Genomic DNA, 20,141 nt, shown 5'->3' with positions numbered 1-20,141 from the left:
TTGCCACATTCCTTACATTTGTAAGGTTTCTCTCCAGTATGAATTCTCAGATGACGAGTAAGGTTTGAGTGCTCGGTAAAGGTCTTGCCACATTCTTTACATTGGTGAGGTTTTTCTCCAGTGTGAATTCTGTGATGGTGAATAAGGACTGAGTGGTAGCTAAAGGCCTTGCCACATTCTTTACACTGGTAAGGTTTCTCTCCACTATGAATTCTGTGGTGTTGAGTAAGGTGTGAGTGCTGGCCAAAGACCTTGCCACATTCTCTACATTGGTAAGGTTTCTCTCCAGTATGAACTCTATGATGTCGAATAAGGTTTGAGTGCTGGCTAAAGGCCTTATCACAATATTTACATTGGTAAGGTTTCTCCCCAGTGTGAATTCGTAGATGTTGAGTAAGGGTTGAGCGCTGGCTAAAGGCCTTGCCACATTCTTTACATTGGTAAGGGGTCTCTCCAGTATGGATGCTCTGATGTCTAGGAAGGTAGGAGTGCCTCCTAAAAGCTTTGCCACATTGTTGACATTTGTGATGTCCCACTCTGATACGGATTTGCCTGTGTTTATTTAGTGATGAGCAGTCCTTAAAGGTTTTACCACATTCTTCACATTTGTACAATTTCGTTCCAGCATGCATTCGCTGATGTTGAGATAGTGCCGAGTGCCAATGAAAGACTATGCCACATTCCCTACAAGTGTACCTTTTCTCTCCAGGACCAATTGTCCTATGTGCATTTAGTCTTTGTGACTGACTCAACACACTTCCAGATTTATTACAAATGTATGTGTTTTTTCCCACACAAATTGTCTGATGATCACCAACACTGGAGGACTCCTTCAGATCTTTCCCACATGCATTATATTTATAAAGATTTTCTTTTATAGGCATACTCTTCTGTATAATATGTTTAGATCTTTGAGACAAAACTTCCTTACCTTTATCACATTCAAAATGGTTATCTGGCAAATGAGTACGTAGACATTTGTTAACAATTGAGCCCTGGTTAAATGCTTTCTCAGATGCAGTGCAAGGAACAATTCTATGTGCATTGAAAATACTCTCGTAGGTTTGTAGGGTTGACTTCTTTGTGACGTGCCCCTCAAATTGACACCCCTTAACAATTTCTTCTTCATTTTTAAATTTATGATTTTCGGAAACAGTTGTCTGAAAGGTCAATCCGATCCTATTTTCAAATTGGTTCAAATACTTATTTTCCACCCGAATGAGGGAACTTTCCACATTTTCCAAATTTCCTTTCGACAAATATTTATGTTTGAATCTTTGACTTGAGTTTTTGGTGACGGAAACACACTGCTTTGTAGAAGTAGCTAACTTAAAAGGGGAGGGTTTGCAAAATACTTTATATCCTTCAGCATATGGGTCAGTGAGATTCTTCCTATGGGCAGATGTCTCCGTTTGGAAATGTCCGTCATATGTTTGATGCCCTTCACTCTCCCCATCGTTGTCACAATCTATTATTAAGTGTAAATTCTCAAGGGTACTATGTTCACCCATTGACACTTTTTGGAGAGAAGGTTCTAAGCACGGCTTTGGCAGGAAATTCTGGGTGCATTGTGAAGATACAGCTGAAAGATATCAAATAACAGAAGAGTAAAATCATCCCACTTACTCCTCTCAGATGAATATACTGAAGACTTCTATTATGTAACCTTAGAATCAATCAGAAAACATCGACTAAATGTTTGAGAAGGAATCATCAGGACTTCATTCCTTCACGGACACATAAAGTTGCATGCAACATACTGACCATATGTCCTAATAGATAATTCTGTAGTACTGTCATGCTATCGTAGAAATCATTTTCTTATACCTTGAATGATCAGGAAAACTACCACATGAGCCCAAAATCACCACAGAAGGAAACTTAAACATAAAACTGAAATCAACAAAATAGCATACAGTAAAACTAAGACCATAGCAACCAGAGGAAGCATTGGCTTTGAGAAAAAATGAACAAAATTGATAGACCTTTCAATCAAGTCAGAATGAAAGAGAAACGACCAACTAAAGCAGCAGTGAAGTGAAAGCAGACATGTTATCACTGATACTGTTGAAATAAAATGAATAAAAGAGGCAACAATGGATAATTATATGCCCACAAACTGATACCAACAGAGGATAATGAATTCAAATAAGGTATAACCACCTATACTCCATCATGAAAACAACAACAAAAAAATCACTACTGCTGAGTAGTAAGTAGATTCAAAGAGTAATTTAAACAAATACAAACAAAAAAACAAACTAACTCTAAACAAGGAAAGCTGTTATGTCCGATAAATTCAGTGGATCATTTAAACAGGCATTTCACGAGAAAGTACTTAAAATCTCCTCTAGTATTTCCAAGGAGTGAAGATAAGGGAAAATATGAAAATACTCTCTGTGGTACCAGCATTACCAGGTTACAAATGAAAGGAATAACTATTGTAAAGAAGGCTACAAACTCCTAAAAATCTTATCTCTGTTCACAGATGACACGATCTATAGAAAACCCTAAAGGATCCTTATTTTTATTTTGTATTATTTTGGTCATCGCTTGAGTTATTTCTGCTAGGTTTTCTACTGCTTTCGAGTTTTCTATTTTTTAATGCCATAAATGCTTCAGTTAAGGAAAACATTGAAATTAACAACATTACACCAAAAGGAACTAGAAAAGGAAGTCTGTTAGCTGAAATTTAGTAGAGGAAGAAGTTACAAAGCAAAATCTGAAAATATTTTATTTAGAAAGAAAAATCAGAAATAAATGAAATAGAGACCAGAATAAAAAATAACATAACATTGAAAGTAATGCCCAGTGTAACAAGAAAAATAACAAAATTGGTAATGCTTCAACTAGATATACAATGATATCCTAACAAATCAAATAACTTAGAAAAGAAATCCACTGGGGAGCAGTGGAAAACAACCTGTTTCTTTTCTAAGAAAACAACCTGCAGGTGTCTCTATGTCTAAATGAGTCCTTAGAGGCAGCATATAGTTTTTTATCTTTTTGTTTTTATCTATTTTGATATTCCTGGATCTGGAGGTCTGTTTTCTTCCAGGATTATGGAAGATTTCTGCTAATATTTCTTAAAATAAAGTACTTCCCCCCCACCTTTTCTCTCCCTTTTGCTTCTGAGACTCCTATCATGCAAATATTATTACATTTGATGGAGTCTCTGAGTTCCCCGAGTCAATACTGTTGCATGATTCTTCTCCTGTCTTTTGCTTAGAGTCATTATTTTTCTTCATTTTTTTCTTCTTCTAGGTGACAAAGTCATTCCTCTGGTACTTCCAGCCTGCTGTTCACTGCTAAGCCTGTTTCCAATCTTTTCCTTTTCTTTACTTAAAAAAAAAACTGTTTATTTTTTCCGAGAGATACAGAGACTGAAGGCACAAGAGAGGCAGAGCAAGAGGGAGAGAAAATCCCTATCAGACTCCAGAGGCAGTCACTGCAGAGAACAAGTTGGGGTTCTGTCTCTCAAACCGTGACATCATGACCTAAGCCAAAATCAAGAGTTGGATGCTTAATTCAAGGACCCACCCAAGTGTCCCTCAATCTCATTCATTGCACTGCTCTTCTCTGTTTGATTCTTTTTTAGCTGTTTTAGCTCCCTGGTAAGGTTCTCACTATTCTTTTTTCAACCCAGAGAGTATCCTTATGAATATTGCCTTCAATTCTCCATCAAGCATGTTACTTACAACCATTTCACTTAAATCTCTCTTCATGGCCATATCTTCTTCTTTGACTTTGGATAAATTCTTCCACTTTGGCATTTTGTCTAAGGCCCTGCCTTCCTCTGTATGTTAGAAAAGACAGTTATGTCTCCCATAGACCATTTAGACAGCAGCCTGTAGATGCTCTCCTTGATTGCTATGGACAGTGTAGGGTCCCTGGCCTGAACATGGTAAGTCATAGCTAGATGCACTGCAGTCTGCTTGTGAATTGAGACCTGACATCAACTCCACCAGAACTGAGGCCCTCCAGAACTGTTTGGTCAGGAAATGAGGTGTGGGCAGCAACTTGTCCAGGTCTCTTGGGGCAGGGACCGACCTTGCTGAGAATGAGGCAGGCTTGACAGAGAAGGGCAGGCCCACCAGAGCATAGGGAGGTGGGAGCTTGGAGTAAGGTAGGCAGACATCCAGAGTCTCTACTGAGTTACTTCCCTCGGGTGGCTCTGTGTTTATGCTGAGGGGCAGGGGAGAGAAGGGGCTCCAGATAGAACGTTTTTGACCTCAAAACTGACATTGAGGGTGTAGTTTTGTGAGATTTCTCAACATAACTAGAGGCAGAAAAAGACAGAGAACTGACAGAAGTCTGTTCCAAGATAATAATGAGGTTAGTCCATGTGAAGAAATGATTTGTTCAAGCCAATGAAAAGAAAGCATGCTCAAACATTTTCAGAATACACTGAAATTTGTAGCCATGTTGGGGAAACACAAGGAATAGAAATCTATGTCTGTACGCAAACCACACAACAGGTATTTTTAATACATTTCTGATTGGAATCGTAAAGATAATGATATGTTTGGAAAAAGAAAAAGATTTGTGCCTGTGGTTTCAATATTAGAGAAGATTTCTAAAACATATTAAAAAAACCCACTAGCCATGAAAAAGAATTATAGAGGACCAACATTTATGTTTCTTGTTCTCAGTGGATCATAGAGATGTGATCCGTTTGTGAAATTCTACTGAAGTGTTCCCTTATGATCTGTACATGTGATTTCACTTAAAAAGAAAAAACTCATCAAAAAATAGTAGTCAATAGATAAGTATCAGTGTACATATAGTAACAAATTGAAATTAAATGTAGAAAGTAATGTCACACAGTGACTAGATTTTAAAAGCATGCTTCAAAAAAAAAGTATGTTTTAATTTCTACCTAAAGTAATATGTTACTGAGTATACAATGTCCAGAGAAATAGAATGAAATTTAGAACTATTTTCTGAATATGAATACAGGGAAACACAGGAAACAAAAAATAGGTAAGGTATCTGGAAAAAACAAACGTGGTAAATCCAAACCACAATATCTTCATTAGAATTCTAAACGTAAGTAAACAATATGTTCCTGGCAGCTAAAATTTGCTTGAAGATAGTCCATTGAAATTTTCCTAGAACTATACCTACAAGAAGACGATAACAATAGGAAAAGAAGCAAAAGACAACAACCATGCAGTCATAACCAATCAAACAAGCAACAAAGCAATATATCATATAGAATAATCTTTAAAAGGAAGGGCTTTGGTGGCTCCTGGGTGGCTCAGTCGGTTGAGCGTCCGAATTCAGCTCAGGTCATAACCTCATGGTTTGTGGGTTCGAGCCCCGCGTTGGGCTCTGTGCTGACAGCTCGGAGCCTTGAGCCTGCTTCGGATTCTGTGTCTCCTTCTCTCTCTGCCCCTCCTCCACTTATGCTCTATCTCTCACTGTCTCTCAGAAATAAATAAATGTAAAAAAAAATTTAATGAAAAAAAAGGAAGGACTTTGTCACTGTATTAATAGTGTTATTTTTCAATATCAAGTTACACTATTTTAATATTCTACTCCATGGATAAACAATCTTAGTGTGTGTGTGTGCATATTTATACACACATGTACACTTGTATTAAGCATACAAATATAAATACATGTATATAGGGAAACCTTTCTTAGCTCATGAGACATAAAAACATTCATCATAAAGGAGTGACATCACAAAAATAGTGACAGAGGTAATTTCCACTCAGTACTTCTCAGAGTAAGCTCAACTGGCAACTATTCACATGAGACATCACTGGGGAAATCTCAATACCCCCAAATAACAGGTATTGAAAAGGAATTCTTGTCCTTCTGTTGAGCCAATGTGAAATGTGGGTAGAACATGCTACCCTACTTTATCTTATTGGTTTCTACAATTGATAGATATCCTCTTCCCACTCAGGTCCGAATGGGTGTAAGGACAGCCCAGGCTGTGAAACATCATAGCGTCATCTAGCCTAAAAACTGGGTAGGCTGTTTAGAGCAGAAATATGCTCAGTGCTGGTGACTGGTGACCAGCTTCCCAAGCAATCAGTGCTCTGCATACAGTTCGGAGCACAGACTTGACTCACAACAGGGCTGAGTGGATGTGAGGAAGGTCTCTGCCAGCTGTGGGTCAGGATCCCTGGAAGAACACCCATCAACACTGGATCAGACCTATGTTGGGCTTATATTCCTGTGATGCCAGTGCTTTGAGGAACTACCCACATGCCTTGTTGGTTCTAACTGTTAGTGTCCAGCAGCCTTCTTCCTCTTCAACACCATCTCTGGCATGTGACATCTTCAAGCTATGCCCACAACGTTCTCCTCTCCATCAACCTCCACAAAACTGGGCCTGGGAAAGGACAGACACCTATGGCATCCAACATCATCTTGTCCACAGTACCACTAGAGAATTTAATCAATCATGAGAAAAGGATCTGACTCAATCCCAGAAAACCACCACGTTGATTCACAAGTCCCCATCTCTGTCACATTTGTTCATCACAAGAAGTTTTCAAAGACCTTGCAGTGACCACAGGGAGCTTCTTGTCAGAGCTTTCATCACATTTCAGGAGTTTCTCATATTTGCTTTTAGTAGGAACTATCTTCCTCTCAAAGTATATTATCCTCATGTTTTATCTGTCCTCATAATTCTCTCCATTCTAAGTGCCTGAAGGAATCCTGTGTACAATTGATGTTTTTTTTCCTGTTCCTTCCATTGAAGTGGTGTCAACAATGTATTGCGATATTAGAAATGGCTCAGTTGATTCAACTACCAACCATTTCTTTTATATTAAAAAATTCTAGGAACGCCTGGATGGCACAGTCAGTTTAGCATCTGACTTCAGCTCAAGTCATGATCTCACGGTTTATGAGCTTGAGCCCCGTGCATCAGGCTCTGTGCTGACAGTGCAGATCCTGCTTGGGGTTCTCTCACTTTCCCTCTCTGTCCCTTCACCATTCTCTCTCTCTCTCTCTCTCTCTCTGATAATTAAGCATACTTTTTAAAAATTTAAAAATTCTAAGCTACTAAAAACCAAGAAGAGGCAGCATGGCTTTTGTGGGAGGGGGCAGTCTCCCTAACTGAGGAAAGAACAATCGTGATGGCTACATCACTGGAATGGAGATGAGGAGACAGAAGAACTGGAGAGGATTTGGAAAGAAAACGAGTAAAATTTACCCTTCTATAATTCAGAGTCACTCGTGGAGCCTAGAACAGATGTCCTTCCCCACATGAAGAATTCATGCCAATGCTTCAGCCTGGATGTTTTTTATCTCTTATCTTGGGCTGCATCATCACTCTTAATAGAATACTGTTTTCTTCCTACAGTTAGAACATCTACTAAACTCTCAGCACTGTCCATGTTCCTTTCAAATAAATTTGAAAACAACCCATGACTCACGGTTCTCCAAGTTTTCACCTCAGCAAATTCTTCCACTAAAGGGAGTAACTTGGATGAGGTCACTCTTGAGAAGGGAAAAGAATAGTATCTAAAGAAGTTTTACTCAGTGTTCTCCAATCGAGAAGGAAGGAAATATATCAAATAAACTACATGGAATTTAATATACTCCCTGTAGAATTACTGCCATATTCAAATAACATTTGAACACCATGTCATTTCATGCAAACTAATCTTAAAATCACTGCACAAGTCATAGAAGCAACAGTTTATAAACTTTGGAACATGGCAACAGAGTACATCCTACATGAGTGATAACCAGGCAGGCACGACAGGATTTGCATGGGGAAATTCTCACACCAAGATGCACAGAGATATAGGACACATACAGCCAATACAAACAATGTAGAGAAGTATTCCCTTTTTTTTTTTTTTTTAATTCGTAACATTTTTGGTTGTAAGGAAATCATCAATTTTGAGATTTGGAATATCCTCATTTGAACAAATATTCCCATTCCTTCTTAAGATCTATATTTGGGTACACACATATGCACACGTCTACTTCCTCCTAATTAGTACTGTTATTCCAAAATCATTCTTTAACTTAATATAACATATTGCATTCTGTGCCTATCAAAACCATAAAAATCTGTGTTCCACATGGTCACAGAAACCGCAGAAGGAAAAAAACTAAACTAAACACATAGGTTAAGACTTTAAATAGTGATTGAGTTCGGTAGAAAGGTCTTATATTTGTAGTAACTTTGTTCAGTTAGTAGGTGTTAGGTAGAACCAGTGTGCATCATTCCGTGGGCCAAGGATCAATAAAGAGAAATAAATGACTACTCATAGGCCATGGAGTATGCATATAACATGTCATGGGGGGCAAGATGTAGAGGTCAAGGATGAGCACAGGCAGAGGGAATGGCAGGAATTGGGACATGTGTCTTTTTTGGAGTGCGTGGTTGGACAGCTGTGGAGCTCCTGGGCTAAGTCTAGAATGCACAATTCACATCAAAATGAGTGGAGAATGGCAGACGCTCTCTGCAGGGGCCTTCTCTAAAGGATGTGACAGGCAAATATACTGAGAGTGGGCACTCTTACACAAATGATGATTGGGGAACTCCTATCAGAAACCTCTGTTTGCTTGTGACTGTGGGGCTATTATTTACTGAGTTTGCTATTGGGTGAAGCTAGAGTCAGTTGAAATCCCTGTAGTCAGTCTGTTTATACAAAATGGACTGCAAGGCAGCAGTATCAGGAAATTGTTCAGCTACATTCTCAATAGTACTCCTATAGCATCCTTATTAAAAGCACTTAATGCCCCAGCAATTAAAAAAGGAAGAAAAGATATAATATGTAAACTTTGGGAAAATTAAGTTCAACGAATTTGAGGTTTAAGTCCACTGGAAAAAAAAAATTATTAGTGATAGCACCGCACTGCTTAAACAAGTACAAGTGACCCATGAATAAGGCAGGGGTTTGGTGTACCCACCACCCATGCAGTTGAAAATCTGTGTACAAGTTTGACTCCCCAACACGTCATTTTAATAGCCGACTACTGACAAGAAAAGCAGCCAATTAAAATATACTTTGTATGTTATAGGTGTTTATTATGGTATTCTTACCACCAAGGAAGCCCAAGAAAAGAAAATATTAAGACAATTCAAAGGAAGAGAAGTTATATTTACAGTACTGTACTATAAATAAATCTGCCTATAAGTTGGACCCACACAGCTCAAACTCATCTTGTACAAGAGTCAAGTGTACTTTGTGTTCCTGTTTACCTGCAACCTGGATGAAGATGGGGCAGGCTAAGGTTGCATTAGGATACCACTTCTTTCAGTATAAATCCGTGTTAACATATTCAAATCCATTCAGGATGATTAATGAATATATATTAATTTCAAATAGACTCTTAACAAACCACTACAAAATCACTGTGTGATCCTTGGTCAAAATACACATTAAAATCTTTCAAGAACCACTATTTTTTCTCTAATGTATTGATTTGTGAGTTGTACTTTCCATGTTGTTCAAACTAAGGCTAATTATTGAGTAAAAGTAGATCGACAATCATCTTTCACCCCTTTAGAGAAGAGTTAGCTATACTTTCCTCAGATATCTGTGAAAATATCTTGATTTTGGATACATAACTAATATTCTTGACTTGTAACAATTGCTATTATGACGATATACTCAGGTATTTATGAGCTACCACCATATTTTTTCTACACACGAATTGGCAAAATATTTAAATTCAGAACGTTTCTCTGTCAAGCATTTTTTTGCAAAACATGATGCCTTGAACACTTCTTGGTGGCTGATGTCACTCTTATATATCCATCACAAACAGCATCCGCATGTAAGATTCCTTCCTACGTAGGACATACCAGAGTCCTTAATCTTCCCAGGAAAAAATAGGTAAACATGAATTTCCTATCATAAAAGAGTCCCTCATGTCTGTGAGACAACACAAATCAAATCATTTTCCATGCACAGAAGCACTAAAGCCATAGCATGAGATGATTTATGGGTAAAATTAGTAATATATGCCATGTTAAATAAACCCTCAAATATGGACAATAGAAAAAAGGAGACAGACTGAGAATAATTGTCCTTCTGCAGACATCCATTCTGCCTTGATCCTTTCAGACATCTTAAAAATACACCTGACCATTCAATAGCATGCATGTAAACTGGGTGTGCCCATTTATACACAGGTTTTTAAAAATATAAACCCATTCACTACTGTAAATGTGTTTTCATTATAGTTTTCTTAATCTTTTGTTTTCTCAAGCTTCCTTAATTCTAACAATACCATTTATACCACAGACAACTAAGAACGGGATGATTGACTGGTAATGTTGTAGGTAAGCCTTGGGGTAAACAATAGGCTATTTCCATGGAATAGTAGGTATGGTTTTAAGTTCCGAGGACTCAAGAGATACTCAGATTTTCCATGATGGAGGGGTTAGTGCCCCTTATGCCTACACTGATGGAAGTGATATCCAGGTTTCAACTTTGGATTTTCCTTTCCATAAACACTCTGATTTAGAATCATGTCTGAAAAGTGGTATTGACTTACTGCTTCCTGGGGTGAATTCTCTCATTTTATTTAGATTTGCCTTTTCATTCCATACTTTGCCAAATGTCTACATCTTAGTAAAGTTTTTATCCTTTATAAAGGCTTTGGTTTTTCCTGAAGTGTATATTAAAACCCAAAATACTTCCTCATTCATTATATTTCTAAGGTTTCTATCCAGTATGTTTTCTCTGATGCTGAGGAAGGGTTCAGTTCCAGGGAAAGAGGTTGTCAATATTCTTGACATTTGTAAGTTACCTCCCCAGGATGTATTATCTCATTTTGAACAGTTTTGCTTACAAACTAAATGCTTCACCACATTCTTTACATTTGTAGGGTTTCATTCAGTGTACTCTCGCTGATGTTCAGAAATTTTGTAGTTGGGCTTAACAACTTTGCCGGGCATGTGTGTGTGTGTGTTTATATATACTTAAATACATTTATTTAGGGTTCTCCCCGGTATGTACCTCCTTAGGTAGAAGCGTATTGAGTGGTAAAGACTTTGCCTCATTGTATAAATTTGTTAGATTTCTTCCCATTATGAAATACATCTCTGCTGTTGAGTGAGTTTTGAAGACTAGCTAAAAGCTGTCCAGAGTGATTATATTTGTAAGTCTTCTCTCCAGTGTGGATACAATCATGTACAATCAGATTTAAGCTTACATAGAAGACTTTTCCACATTTCTTAATTTTATACTGGTTTTCTGGAGATGGAGTTCTCTCCTGTGTATTAACATTTCACCCTGGATTCATGTTTCTCCCACACTCAGTGCCTTGGTACCTTCTATCTCCACTATAAACACACAGTAATTACAGAAGCTAGAGGGCTCAACTCAAGGCCTTCCTAAGATCACAGCACATAAATACCTGTTCCAAATTAAGTCTTATATTGTAACAATTGAATGGTGATGTGTGGATTAAACCCTCCTGTGTTTATCAAAATCAGAGCCTTGGGAACAGGGGGATTACGTGTTGGTGGAAGTATAATAAACCCTCCAAACGGGGCTTCTCAAATCAATCACATTTAGAATTTTTATCTTCCTTTCCAAATGCCTAACTCTCAGAATATTTCAGGGAATGGCTAATCCAACTTTATATTTGAAATACTTCCAGTGACTATTTTCAGTATGGACAAGATGACTTTCCAGCATTTCGAAACGTCCTTCCAGAGAATATGTTTGTTTAAAAATGGATTTTTGACTACTGCTTCAAAGACACTGTTCTGCAAATAACTGACTTAAGGTGGGGTTTTCCCCAGAAGGTATTCTATCCTTGATCTCTTCTAGCAGTAGCATTTCATTACGGATAATTGTTCCTGTTTGGTTATACCCATCGTAGTAAACACTCTGCACTTCCCTGCACCCCATCACCTTGCCCATCATCCCTTAAGTATAAATAGTCAGGATCACAGTGTCCACTTCTTCCCATATCACTGTACCAAAGGACTTTTGTTGGTTTGTCTACCAACAAGCCTAGGGTGTTATGGAAAGACACAACTAACAGATACAAAAGCAGTCATCACAGTTAGTACACTGACATGCATATATGTAAGTACGCTAATGTGCAAAAATACCCATGATAGGATACGACCAGAATGGAGAAATAGGAAGCACCAGGACTTTGCTCCTCCATGGAGACAAAAATAGACCAAAGGACTTTTTGAGGGCTCCAGAAGCCCATTAGGAGAATACAGCACACACAGTCAAGTACAAATGAAGAAGAGTCACATGGACACTTGCCTACAACAGCTGCTTACCCTCCCTGACACTCTATGGCAATACAGTGAGAAAAGTGTTCCCTCTGTTGAGGACAGAAACAAATGTATGTTCGACGATCTGGCTTCTTCGCTGTCCTGAGGGGTTCCCTTCTGTCATTCATGACATGGAAATCAGAAGGAATGAGAGCATCCTCTGGATACTCTGTGTTGGCTGCTCAGACAGAAGGTGAGCATTTGTTCAAACACGGGAGAGACTACAGAGCTGAAGACAAACCGAGACAGGAAGGTATCACGGGCTCTAAAAAGTAACCGCATTTCTAAACTTGGCAGTTACAGAAATTCAGACATGACAAATGCCCAGAACGTGTGTCACTGCCCCAAGAATTACTCTATTTTGTGTTCCTCTTTACAAATCAAGTCCATCATCCAGGGCCCGGAGGCTTTTCTTTGTTTTGTTTTATGTTTTTATGGTTTGTTTGCGTTGTTTTTGTTTGTTTGTTAATTACCAATTGTCACCCAAAGATATCAAGGGATGCAAAGAAAGAGGAAATCACGTTCCAATTACAGGAACAAAATATATCTCCAAAACTGGTCCTAAGTTAATAAAGTAGTATTAATTGCCTGACAAGGAATTCAAAATAACCACCATAAAGATGCTCATGGAGGAAGAAGAAAAATAGGTAACTAAATGATAGCACAAAAACTATTCATGACCAAAATGTAAAGCCAAGGAAACAGAACATATCACCAACAATGAACAAGAAATTGGGAGATGAAGAGTACAATAGCTGAATTTAAAAATACACTAAGGGGTCAACAACAGACTTGATCAAGTAGAAGAAAGAATCAGACAACCTAAAGTACTCTTGTGTTCAATACCTGCTAAGAATCAAAGGACAGGGTCTATGGACTCATGGAACACCAACAAGTGATCCAATATGTACCTTATGGGAACCCCTTAGGAGAGGGGAGGGAAAGGGGGCAGAGCATTGATATGAAGAGCTCAAGTCTTGTATGTGGAAAGAGGAGACAATTGCAACAAGCTCAGTCAATTCACAGTAGGATAAATATCAAGACGTGAACACAGTGACACCTTATAATTAACCTATCAAAACTCACAGGCAAGAAGAGAAATTTGACCCAGTATGGCAAAAGCAACTTGTCTCGTCCAAGAGAGCTCCTGTAAGATTAGTTGTGGGATGATTAGTAGAGCTTATAGGAAAAAGTGCCAGTGTATTTAAGTATTGAAAGTTCAAAACATATCCACTAAGAATACCCTACCTAGCATAACTGTTTTCCATGAATGTAGAAATGGAGACTTTCCCAAGTAAAAACCAGTCTAAGTTTCCAAGTAGACCTGTCCTACAGGAAATATTAAGCAAATCCTTCTGGTTGAAATAAGAGGATTGTAACCAGTAACTAAAACCACATGAGAACATAAAGCTCTCTGCTAAATATAAAAAATACACAATTGGAGTGCCTGGGTGACTCAGTTGATTAAGTGACTGACTTCTGCTCAGGTCATGATCTCAAGGTCCATGAGTTCTATCCCCATGTCGGGCTCTGTGCTGCAGTCAGAACCTGGAGTCTTCTTCAGATTCTGTGTGTCTGTCTCTCTCTACCTTTCCCCCATTTGCACTCTCTGTCTCTCTCTCAAAAATAAAAACACATTACGAAATCTAAAAAAACTACACAATTATAGAAACCTGTCACCTTGTAATGAGGTAGAACAAGTCATTTTAATTTCTGCTACAATACTTTTTTCAGTAAGAGTATAAAAAAATCAGGGGTGCCTGGGTGGCTCAGTCAGTTAAGCATCAAACTGCAGCTCAGATCATGATCTCACTGCTCATGAGTTTGAGCCCCATATCGGGCTCTGTGCTATCAGAGCCTTCTTTCAATCCTCTGTCCCACTCTCTCTCTGACCCTTCCCTGATCCTTTGCTCTAAATAAATAAAAAAAGAAACAAACTTAAAAAAAAGAGTATAAAAAATCATAAATGTAGGTAATAAACTACTTATGAAAAGATAGAATTTGTGGCATCAGTAAGTTAAGGTGGGCACAGGGGTGGAGATGAAAAGTAGAATGATTGTGTATGCAACTGAGAGTATCAGTTTAAAATGAGTTTTTATACCTTGAAGTTGCTTTAAATAATCTTTATTAAGCCACAAATACTACAGAGGACACACAAGTTAATGAGAATGGTACCAAATCATGTCATGGGAATAGCACCATAATTAAGGCTAAAAATTCTAAATTTGATCCAAATCAACCACAAGAAAACACTTGGAAAGGTAACAAATACTTGGAGACTGAAGAACATCCTACTAAAGAATGAATGGGCTAACCAAGAAGTTAAGGAGGAAATTAAAAAGTATATGGGAGCCAATGAAAATGATAACACCACAACCCAAACCTCTGGGACACAGCAAAGGTGGTCATAAGAGGAAAGTTTATAGCAATCCAGGCCTTCCTAAAGAAGGAAGAAAGATCTCAGATACACAACGTAGCCTTATGCCTTAAGGAGATGGAAAAAGAACAGCAAATAAAACCCCAAACCAGCAGAAGACAGGAAATAATAAAGATTAGAGCAGAAATTAATGCTACCAGAACCAAAAAACAAGTAGAACAGGTCAATGAAACCAGAAGCTGGTTCTTGGAAAGAATTAACAAAATTGATAAATTAGCCAGTTTGATCAAAAAGAAAAAGGAAGGGACCCCAATAAATAAAATCAAGAATGAAAGAGGAGAGATCTCAACACAGCAGAAATAGAAACAATCATAAGGGAATATTATGGGCAATTATATGCCAATAAAATGGCAACGTGGAAGAAATGGACAAATTCCTAGAAACATATACACTACCAAAACTGAAACAGGAAGAAATAGAAAATTTGAACCACACACATAACTACTAAGGGAATCAAATAGTAATCAAAAATCTTCCCAAAACCAACATTCCAGGGCCAGATGGTTTTCCAGGGGAATTCTACCAAACGTTTAAGCAAGAGTTAACACCTATTCTCTTGAAGCTGCTCCAAAAGATAGATATAGAAGGAAAACTTCCAAACTCATTCTATGAAGCCAGCATTACCTTGATTCCAAAATCAGAGAGAGACCCTACGAAAAAGAACTGTAGACCAATTTCCCTGATGAACATGGATGCAAAAATCCTCAAGAAGTTATTAGCCATCTAGTTCCAACAATAAATTAGAAAAATTATTCACCACAACCAAGTGGGATTTACACCTGGGATGCAGGGCTGGTTCAAATCTGCAAAACAAATAATGTGATTCATCACATCAATAAAAGAAAGGACAAGAACCATACGATCCTTTCAATAGATGCAGAGAAAGCATTTGACAAAATACAGCATCATTTCTTGATAAAAAAAAAACCCTCAGGTAAGTAGGGATAGAAGGATCACATCTCAAGATCATAAAAGCCATATATGAATGACCCAATGCTAATATTATCCTCAATGGGGAAAAACTGAGAGCTTTCCCCCAAAGGTCAGGAATGAGACAGGGATGTCCACTCTCACCACTGTTATTCAACATAGTATTGGAAGACTTAGCCTCTGCAATCAGACAACAGAAAGAAATAAAAGGCATCAAAATCGGCCAGGAGGAGGTCAAACTTTCACTCTTTGCAGATGACATGACACTCTATATGGAAAACCCTAAAGATTCCACTAAAAATTGTTAGAACTGGTTCATGAATTCAACAAAGTTTCAGGATATAAAATCAATGCACAGAAATCGGTTGCATTTTTATACACCAACAATGAAGCAACAGGAAGAGTAATCAAGGAATTTATCTCAATTACATTTGCACCAAAAATCATAAAACACTTAGGAATAAATCTAACCAAAGAGGTGAAAAAGTTGTACACTGAAAATCACTATAGCAAGTTTATGAAAAAAATTGAAGACACACAAAAAATGGAAAAAGATTTATGCTCCTGGATGGAAGAACAAATATTGTTAAAATGTCAATAGTACCCAAAGCAACCTACATATTCAACGCAATCTGTATCAAAATAACACCAGCATTCTTCACAGAGCTAGAAGAAATAATCCTAAAATCTATGTGGAACCAGAAAAGACCCCAAAGAGCTAAAGCAATCTTGAAAAGTAAACCAAAGGAGGAGGCATCAGAATCCCAGAGCTACAAGCTACACTACAAAGCTGTAATCCTGAAGACAGTTTGGTACTGGCACAAGAACAGACACGCAGGTCAGTGGAACAGAATAGAGAACCCAGAAATGGACCCAGAAATGTGTGGCCAACTAATCTTTGACAAAGCAGGAAAGAACAAGCAATGGAATAAAGACTTTCTCTTCAGTAAGTGGTGCTGGGAAAACTGGACAGTGACATGCAGAAGAATGAACCTGGACCATTTTCTTACACCATACACAAAAATAAACTCAAATGGATGAAAGACCTCAATGTAAGACAGGAAGCCATCAAAATCCTCAAGAAGAAAGCAAGCAAAAACCTCTTTGATCTTGGCCGCAGTAACTTCTTACTCAACAAGTCTCCGGAGGTAAGGGAAACAAAAGCAAGAATGAACTACCGGGACCTTGTCAAAATAAAAAGCTTCTGCACAGCCAAAGAAACAGTCAACAAAACTACAAGGCAACAGACAGAATGGGAGACGATATTTGCAAATGACATATCAGATAAAGGGTTAGAATCCAAAATCTACAAAGAACTTACCAACTCAACACCAAAAAAACAAATAATCCAGTGAAGAAATGGGCAAAGACATGAATAGACACTTCTCCAAAGAAGACATCCAGATGGCAAACGGACACATGAAAAAATGCTCAACATCACTGATCATCAGGGAAATATGAATGAAAACCACCATGAGATACCACCTTACACCGGTCAGAATGGCTAATATTAACAACTCAGGCGACATCAGATGTTGGCAAGGATGCAGAGAAAGAGGATCTCTTTTGCATTGTTGGTGGGAATGCAAGCTGGTGCAGCCACTCTGGAAAACAGCATGGAGGTTCCTCAAAAAACTAAAAATAGAACTACCCTATGACCCACCAATTGCACTACTAGGTATTTATCCAAGGGATACAGGTGTGCTGTTCGAAGGGACACATGCACCCCAATGTTTACAGCAGCACTATCAACAATAGCCAAAGTATGGAAAGAGCCCAATGTCCACTGATGGATGAATGGATAAAGAAGAAGTGGTACATCTATACAATGGAGTATTACTCGGCAATCAAAAAGAATGAAATCTTGCCATTTGCAACTATGTGGATAAAACTGGAGGGTATTACACTAAGCGAAATTAGTCAGAGAAAGACAAATATCAAATGACGTCACTCATATAAGGACTTTAAGAGACAAAACAGATAAACATAAAGGAAGGGAAACAAAAATAGTATAAAAACAGGGAGGGGGACAAAGCATAAGAGACTCATAAATATGGAGAACAGACAGAGGGTTACTGGAGGGAGTGTTGAGGGGGGTGGGCTAAATGGGTAAGGGGCATTAAGGAATCTACTCATGAAATCATTGTTGCAATATACACTAACTAATTTGGATGTAAACTAGAAAAAGAAAATTCAAATAAACTATAAGAAAAAAATCCTCATAATAAAATTTATGGAAAAGAGTATAATAAAAAAATTCTAAACTTGATACAGTGGTAGAGAATTATTATTATTGTTATTTATTTATTTATTTATTTATTTATTTATTTATTTATTTATTTTGAGAGAGAACAGGGGGAGGGCAGAAGGAGAAGGAGAGAGAATCCCAGCAGGTTCCATTCTCACCTCATAGCCTGACATGGACTCAATCTGATGACCCTGAGCTCATGACCTGAACCCAAATCAAGACTTGGATGTTTAACATACTGAATCACCCAGGTACTCTGGAAATATAGAATGTTGGACAATTACTTTCAATTCATAAAAGAGATTCTCTCATGCAAGGAGAATATAAAGTCACCAATAAATACAAGATGAAATTAATGGTCTATTATGACAACTAACCAAGACATTAGTTGTCTATTATTATGACAATTCACTGAGGCATGATAAAACATTCACTGACCACTAACCAAGGAAAGAGAAAAATAAGATGAGTCCCAAATTATGTATGGGTCATATTTATACAAATAAATACATACATAACCTTACTGGTAAGGGGCATGGCTGATTCATACTTGACTCCAACTCACATGTTCTTAAAATGTACTCGATGAACACTGACATCCTGTAACAAGATACACAGGTAAATGAAACTACAACTAACTCATGTGTGGAACGTCCCATACAAAAGAAAGTACATTATTATAGAATGCAAAACCAGAATCAGACAAAATTTAACTCCAACCAGTCTACATAAAAGAAATAGATTAATCCTTTCAAAGGAAATGTACTATGTAACTATAATTTTAAACTGCAACTATGGACCCATGAAAAAGAAGCTTTTGAATTGTCATGTCTTCATTGGCAATTCACAGGAAAGATATCCATTAAAATCAACTACTGAAAAATTTTACAAATAAGCACGTAAAAGACATTACAAAGGTATTATTTTCTTAAGATATTCCTCTTCTTACACAGAGTGTAATGGTATAGTCCATTCTTTAGAACCAAGCTGACTAAAAAAAACCTTTCCTTTTATATCAACAAACACTGCCAAAGTTGGAATATACAGTGACAATCACTTCATAATCAAATAAATATTTGGGATGAAATTCAGATACATGCTGAGGAAAGTGAGAGAATAATCTTGTGATTAATTTTTCATGAGGTAAGATTACATTTATAAACAATCCTTTCCTTTTTTTAAAATGGATTTTAGTAATTATCTACTTCAATTCCTTTTGTTTTTAAAGTTTATTTATTACTGAGAGAGAGATCATGCAAACGGTGGAGGGGCAAAGGGAGAGGGGACAGATAATCTAAGCAGGCTCCACGTGGACAGCAGACAGCCCCATGCTAGGTTCCAATTCCCCAACTGTGAGATCATGAACTGAGCCCAAGTCCAATGTTCAATTGACTGAGCCACTCAGTCACCCTCTATTTCCTACAAGGCACATACCCAGGTCATAGAGAACTTTTGATTTAAAAAATCAGAGATGCGTCTCATATACAAGTTTTTAGAAAGTGAAGACACATATGAAAAAGTCACAGGAACTTCCAACTATACAAAATTATAAAATGATGCAATTACTAGGAAATAAAGGTAATGATGGAAACTTTATTATAGCCTGTGGGTTCTAACTTGTAAATGTTCTAGCTCCCTTATGGCATTAATATATAGTTAATTACGAAACACATAGATACATTAAATTATTTCACCATTGAGCAGTGGAACACAGAGTGGATTTTTCAAATTTTAATTACTACAAAGACACATAAACTTTTGAGGTGAAATAAAGGATTAGATTTTCTCATTTGAAGGATGTGTTCTGTGATCTTATGAAATTACTGAGCCTCAATTTTGTACACTTAAGATTAAATCCTCTGTAACTTTGGAAATCCTAAACCAGAAAACATGAGAGCTCTGTCTCCAGTGTTCTCAAGGCTTCTGCCTCAAACCCCAATGGGCCCACCACTACCCTCACACACTTATCACAAGCAGCAAAACAGAATTTAGAAATGACTTAGCATAGAGTTCCTCAGAAATACAGAGAGATCTTCTAGGGCTCTCACAGCAATGGAGAAGCTCTCAGATTATGGAGGTCCTCACCATGGATATGGTGGACCTTCCCTGGAGCTGAAGGAGACTCTTCGGAGAATCAAAGACATGATGTGTTAGAGAGCAGATGTCCCTCTGTGAGAGGGGAAGACATAAAACTCGGCTTTGCAAATGAATTTCCATTCAAGGAGAGCTACCTGAACAACATTGTAAGATCCATCTTCCTCCTTCACATTTGGACCTCACCTGTGTCGTGTGCT

The 20,141-nt window shown here is 37.7% G+C and overlaps 1 protein-coding gene across 1 annotated transcript in view; it reads right to left on the bottom strand.

Moving 5' to 3' along the window:
* LOC125916059 (zinc finger protein 883-like) overlaps positions 1–1,511 on the bottom strand; it is a 1,923-nt gene extending 412 nt beyond the window's left edge. The window contains 2 exon segments of the mRNA XM_049622236.1: positions 1–2; positions 5–1,511. The exon segment at positions 1–2 is cut by the window's left edge and continues 203 nt beyond it. Of these exon segments, the coding sequence (XP_049478193.1) occupies positions 1–2; positions 5–1,511 (1,509 nt within the window).
* Between the last annotated feature and the right edge of the window lie 18,630 nt (positions 1,512–20,141).

Source organism: Panthera uncia (genome assembly GCF_023721935.1).
Source record: "Panthera uncia isolate 11264 chromosome E2 unlocalized genomic scaffold, Puncia_PCG_1.0 HiC_scaffold_19, whole genome shotgun sequence".
NCBI classification, from domain to species: domain Eukaryota; kingdom Metazoa; phylum Chordata; class Mammalia; order Carnivora; family Felidae; genus Panthera; species Panthera uncia.
Note: the sequence above shows the minus strand (reverse complement) of the source record. Positions and strands in the feature narration are given on the sequence as shown.